The sequence below is a fragment of the Carassius auratus genome, chromosome 28 (assembly GCF_003368295.1).
Source record: "Carassius auratus strain Wakin chromosome 28, ASM336829v1, whole genome shotgun sequence".
Lineage (NCBI taxonomy): Eukaryota > Metazoa > Chordata > Actinopteri > Cypriniformes > Cyprinidae > Carassius > Carassius auratus.
Window position 1 is genome coordinate 9348775 of NC_039270.1, and position 6892 is coordinate 9355666.

The following is a 6892-nucleotide window of genomic DNA, read 5'->3' on the forward strand; positions in this document are numbered from 1 at the left end:
ACTAATGAGCAAATATATTCGAACTTCTTCAGCTCCCCTACACTGAGCGTGGGCATTATATGAAGAGGAAGACTTGCTTAGCATTGTCATCTTAATTAATGATTAGCTTCTCTCTTCTCCTGCTGTCCACCAACGCCAGTCAAGCAAGTCATGGTGCAGACGAACTCATTAGTTTGATTTATAACCCTAAAGTTTTGGAAGTTATGTTTAGAACGAGTGCTTTATGACCTACGGTTTTAAAACGAAAGTTACCAACTGTAAAATCTATCTCACTCACTTGGATCTGCATTTGGATTAAAAGAGAGAACGATATCAGGCAGCAATGGAGCAACACACGTTTCCAAAGGCTGTAAGAGAAATGGGAATTGGTTGGTGTTCTTTCCCTGCTCGTTTGGACTCAACAGAAGGCCCGCTGTCGACTTAATTTCGTTTTGGTAACAGATCAGTTCAGTGATTCAATTAGACTGGTCCAAAGCCAACCCGGGCCGATCTGTGAACCGTGGCGTCACTTCCAATTCTAGTGTTAAAGAGATTTCCTTCCTAAACACACATAATGAACTCTGCGTTGGGCTAGTCTTATAGGCAACACTGAACACTACTCTTATTAAAGAGGACAATCACCTAGGCCTAACTCACCCAATTACAGTACGAAGATAATGCATTATTCACTAAACTCGCACGATTTAAACTAGAAACTAAACGCGGCTTGTAAGCGATGAACAAAATCTCAATGCGTAAGTCTGGAACGTTCTTTCTTTATTTCTCTTTCTCTCACTCGGAGAGAATTTCGTGCAGGGTTTGACATATTCTAGCTGTTATCAGATTGATGGGCTAGTTTGATTGAAGTGGCTTTGTCATGCAAATGTCAAGCGCGTGATGGATGGTCGCCTCGCGCTGACAAACTTCTGGAGGTCCCCTCACCATTGGCGCCGTGACGTCTCACGTGACCAGCAGCTGAGGTAAAGATGTGTTATAGAGAAGCACGAGCAAACACTCCAGAGGTAAGCATTTCCCCCCTTCCGCATGACATACTGTTGCGAGCTTGCAGGACAGGAGGCTCTCCCGATCTCTCAGGTTGACCCTCCGCCATTAATTGCGCATGGACAGTTCCAGGATGAACTCTTTTTTGGAGTACACAATTTGTAACCGTGGGACGAACGCCTACTCGCCCAAGGCTGGATACCACCACTTGGATCAGGCGTTCTCGGGCCCCTTCCTTAACGGACACGCAAGTGACAGCTATAACGCTGATGGACGACTTTACGAAGGGGGGAGCAACCAGCCAGCAGTAGCAGCACAACATCAGCACCAGAGCGGCGTCTACGCGCATCACCAGAGCCAAACTCATCAGAGTGGCATTGGCCTTTCCTACGGTGGCACGGCGGCAACGAGCTATGGGACGCAGGCCTGCGCCAATCCGGACTACGCTCAACACCAGTATTTCATTAACCCTGAGCAGGATGGGATGTATTATCACTCATCAGGGTTTTCAAACTCAAACGTCGGGCCTCACTATGGCTCCATGGCCGGTGCGTACTGCGCGGCGCTGGGAGCCGTTCCAGCCGCACCTTACCAGCATCACGGATGCGAAGGCCAGGACCACCAGCGAGGCTACTCACAAGGCACCTATGCCGACTTATCGGCCTCCCAAGGGAGGGAGAGGGACACGGATCAGTCGCCACCTGGGAAGACATTCGATTGGATGAAAGTCAAAAGGAACCCTCCTAAAACAGGTGGACTGAATTGCCTCTGTGACGAAAATATCTATGTGCTGCACACTCAAAACAAGATCAACTGTGTCTTAAAGCAAATAAGATTGCAGGTCACCAAAATATAACGTTAGGCTACAATCAAATTAGAAACTTTTTTTTTTTTTTTTTTTATCTAGGCTATCTAAACACATATAAGTAAAAATAAAATAAAAAGGCCTGTTCACTTCAGTTTCAACCCGGCTCCCTCTGCGTTAATGCATCGAACAGACATGCTTTCCTTCGCCCTTGGAAATGCACCAGCACTGTTATCCTTAGCTTGTCCCCGGTTCTGGCCGCACAACATTTGTTTTTGTGTTTTTTTTTTGGCTTCCACTGTGTTCTTAAGTTTTCGTCTCCTGTCCCTGCAGTATTTGCCTCACAACGATTTAGTGCACCAACTTTTACGCACAGGGGCCACATTTTCGACATACTGTACAAATTGAGTGGTCATAAAGCCATCTTTAGGGAGTATTGAATTGCATGTACTCCATGTACCCCGTCATGAGTTCAAAATTGATAACATATACAAATGGGGGAATTATAGTAAGGTTAACAAAAGTTTGCAATGCCGTATAACTTTTTTTTTGTGTGCCTGATACTGCAATTTAATCAGTCACATCTAATAAAAGTTAAGAATAAGAGCACACATGGATGTTGTGGGTGTTTTATATTATGACTATGGTATTTTATTTCTGTTTGCTTGTTTGACAAACAGCCATATAACTGTTCTTTCATTTTTCCTCCCAGCTAAAGTGGCCGATTACGGACTGGGACCGCAAAACACAATCCGGACGAATTTCACAACGAAACAACTCACGGAGCTCGAGAAGGAGTTTCACTTCAGCAAGTATCTCACTCGAGCGCGGAGAGTCGAAATTGCCGCCACGCTCGAGCTGAACGAGACACAGGTGAAGATCTGGTTTCAGAACCGCCGAATGAAACAGAAGAAGCGAGAGAAGGAGGGACTCGCGCCTGCTTCGTCCACCTTGCCTAAAGACCTCGAGGATCACTCTGATCACTCAACTTCATCATCTCCAGGAGCTTCTCCAAGTCCCGATTCCTAACCGAGGACAAGGACTTCGGGTGCATTGAACAACAGATTGGAAATATATCGTAAAGTCTATTAATTTAAGCATTCCACAATGTGCCCGGAATAGATTGTCTTTTTTTTTATGATGGACAATTATTTCTTTTTTTAAAATTAAAATAAATTTCAGGCAAAAAAGTGAAGAGCAGAGACTTTTAGCACAACAATGAACATATTTACACCGTCTCTTTGAACAAAATTTCCGATAATATTTTTGGAAACGTTTGTGTGTGTTATACAGGGTATTTCTATTATGATAAATATAATGCACTTTCACAATGTTTACAAGTCTCTAAATGAATAACTGACTTTACAGGGAGCTTATTTTGTTGTCAAATATATATGTATTGGTGTTTTTTGTTGCGTTTATGAAAATGTACACATTTCATATATTTGTGTTTTGAGTATTTTTGCTATAGGGGTTTTCGGACTTCTTGCACTATGCGTTTCCAGGGTAGGCCTTGAGCACCAGCACAATGTACTGAACGAAATGAGAACGATTCCTTCTCAGTGTGCACTGTGATATTCTATTACATTTGTCAGTTTACAGCGATTAAATTCTAATCTTAGGAGAGTTCTATTCCGATTGTAGAAAAAAGGCAATGCAGGGTGTTTAAAATGTACTTTTTTAATTAAAAAATTCAATTAATTTGATGTTTTAGCCTAGTTTTTTTTAAGCGCAGACGAGCTGAGTTTTATTAGTTACTGTCTGTATGATTCTGTAATCTAAATGTCTCAATCAAATGCTTCTGTCATTTCTTTATCTACCTCAAATAAAAACAATATTTTACTGAACCAGTCTCTGCAGCAGATTACATTTATATTCGTGTTCATAGAAAAAATATAATAATAAAAAATAAATGAGAAAAAGGAAAAAGTGTCAGTATGTAATTAAATCATGACAAAGGTTTAATAGCTCTTCTCTTAACTTGGAGGGCGAGAAAGCGACCACCAGGCAGTAGTGTTATAGGATGCTCGGAGAACGGAACGGAATGTTGTTGAGCAATCAGGGTGGTTAAAGATGACCTTTTTACCTCTCCGTGCTTCTGGGATATCTAAACATCCAAACAGGCTCTCTCACTGAGTGATTTAGGGGTGACACAAATAGCACTGAGTCCGAGCAAATTAAAAGAAAGACAAGCTTTTAAGAAACGGAACCGAACTGTGGGCGGTGCATTTGAATTATTGAGTTTGGGGCTCCTTATTTACACGCTACACATATTAAACACTTACAAAACCATAAATCTTTAGAATAGTCCGCTACATGGATTGAATTGTCATTCTTGAGTGCTTAACAACAATCAAAGCATTCTTAAATGTGAAAAAATATTTATTTTTCATTAGCATTCAGATTATAAAAGTTGCTAAAATATTATTGTAATTGACAAAGACATATTGCCCCGGTTTCACAGACAGGGCTCAGACTAAACCAGGATTAGGCCAAAGTTCAATTAGGATATTTTAAGTAATTTTTATTATCATGCTTTAGAAAAAAAAATAAATAAATACTGGTGTGCATCTTGAGACAAAACAAAGGGACTGATATGTTTTAAGATCAATGAGTGCAAGATTCTTTCAGATGAATCAACTCAGATTTACATTTAATTTGGGACATAGGCTTAAACCTTGGCTGTGAAAGCGGGGGATTAAGTCATTAAAAAAAATCCGTAGATTTTAAATTGTGCCATGATAGACATATTTGGTCTTTGCAGCAGTGTTAGCATCAAGTCCACTTCGGAGGAGAACAATGCTGGGTCGCAGTGGCTTTCACGCACAGCTCACTGGGTGGTTCTGTAACTGAAACGCATCTCTCTCACCAGGCCAGTGTTTTTGTGGCAAGGAAGACAGCACATAACCAGCAATTCCCTTAAATTAAAAAGAGTTTCTGCGTCAACGTTAAAGACATGTTCAGAAACATTCAACATATTTTATTATGACGGAATGAATTCTTCATAAGACTTCAGTTTGATTACACTATTCCTAATATTAACATAAAAGTACCTTTCAGAAACATTTCCAGAGTAAAAAAGGGTAATGCATTAAAAAGTTTGCATTTAAAAGATAATTCACAAACATGTGAACAAATAATCTAATCAAATACAGATGATCTGGTTCAACATAGGCCTACAGCAATGATTCTCTCTCGACCATCTGCTGGTGCAGATTTCAGTCACGCTGTTCGGGGCGTTTGTCCTGTACCCCCCTGATCGGGCCTTTGATCCAACCGCTACCCCCGCGGTCAACATCCGTGGTCTGCATTCACACGTAAAGTAATGCTTACAGTATAGGGGTTTACATGGAGGTCACCGTTAACTTTACCCGAACTCTTTGCCAAAAAAAAAAAAAAAAAAAAAAAAAACTGGATGAGTCTATGACTTTCCTTAAATGTTCCATAGCAAAATCTAGATTTTATCTTCATATATATATATATATATATATATATATATATATATATATATATATATATATATATATATATATATATATATATATATATATATATATATATACATACATACATAGTTTATATTCCATTTTTATTTGTTATATTTAATATATTGAATTTGTGTGGATATATGTATTTGCAAATGTTTTATTTAACATTGCAGTATCTACAGGATTTGTTTAGGTTAGTTACGAAGTTTGGACATATTTGGGAGTTTTCCCCTCTAAGTGTCATTTCAAGTAGTTGCTCAAAATAAAAAGGTCACCTTAAAAGAAAATCCCACTGAGAAAGGAGTATCCCACATAAATACACGCGAGCACACATCTGCTTTCTATCTGTGCTGTATTGACAGACTTTCGTTCACATTGGACATCAGATTTTAGGAACTCCCAGTTTTCTTTTGTGCCACCTCAGAAACACATGTGGGGCAAAGCAGGTGAGCGAGAGGGCAAACTCCGGTGAAAGAACTGGGGGAATGAACTCTGAGCTGGAGGGTGCTGACAAGTGCTGAAGAGAACTAGTGGAGGGGGGTCGCAAAGGTTTTTAGAACATTTGAGGAAACGAGTTTGCCTAACTCCCATCTCCCCTCCCCCTCCCCCTTCCCCCTGTGGCCTCACCTCTTCCCCAAAGTTTACGCGGGTTTGACAGTTCCATTTCATCCACGACCCTCTGACGGACTACCCCAATATTTGCTCAGGCGGACAGGTTTGCCCTGAGTCCTGCCTCAAACATCCCCTGACTGCTTCTCCCCTGGCCTCGGTTCACACAGAGTTCAGGCCAAATTAATACTTGAAATAGGCAGGTCAGTCTGTCAGAAGCTGCGGACGTTCTTCCATCTCACCGGGGTCACGCGCAGGTCTCTCCCTTCAGCGTGCGCCGCGAGCACCGTTCTGGGGCTTCACTTTGTCTCTCTTGAATTTTTTAGCCGTTCAACCGTATCTTCATTCTCCCCGGTCAGGACCTTCACCATCTTTCCACCATACTGTAGATAGATAGATAGATAGATAGATAGATAGATAGATAGATAGATAGATAGATAGATAGATAGATTTAATCAAATTAATTGAATTTAGAAACAATTAACCTAGCTATATTGTTCGGGAATAACAGAAAATAACATTCATATTAAGATCTTTTAAGAATCTAAAAATGTTCAAAATTGATCTGAATGGCTTAAAAAAATAAAAAATAAAAAACATTTAACATTTATATTATTGACATTAACATTAACATTAAAAGTGTTTAATATGGCCGGTCATGTATCGAAAAAGCAATACATTATTAAGAGAGACGATTGAAACTCTTGAAATGTCAGGATTTTTCCAGTTAAAAACATCTTTGGAGTAAACTGAAGATGAATTAGGCTCCAGTAACTGACCAATTTTCTATTTTGACCTGACAATGTGAGCTCATGTGCTTTGTATCGCTCACATTCAAATAATTATGAAGGAACCCGCGCCTGTGCCATTTTTCTTTTAATTTTGCATGATCGATTTTTTTATTTTAATTTTAATTACTTATTTTTTGAAAACGTTCGCAATCCCAGCTTTTTTTCTTTCATAGTGATTTATTTACATAACTCTTCTAAATAGCTAGGAGAAAATGTGT

At 39.8% G+C, this 6892-nt stretch overlaps 1 protein-coding gene across 1 annotated transcript; it reads left to right on the top strand.

Annotated features, from left to right (window-relative positions):
• The first annotated feature begins 779 nt into the window (after window positions 1-779).
• On the top strand, window positions 780-3633 carry LOC113046730 (homeobox protein Hox-B1). The gene is made up of 2 exons (XM_026207656.1): window positions 780-1733; window positions 2499-3633. Exons 1-2 carry the CDS (start codon window positions 1100-1102, stop codon window positions 2813-2815), a joined length of 951 nt encoding a protein of 316 aa, XP_026063441.1. The 5' UTR covers window positions 780-1099; the 3' UTR covers window positions 2816-3633.
• The last annotated feature ends 3259 nt before the right edge of the window (window positions 3634-6892 follow it).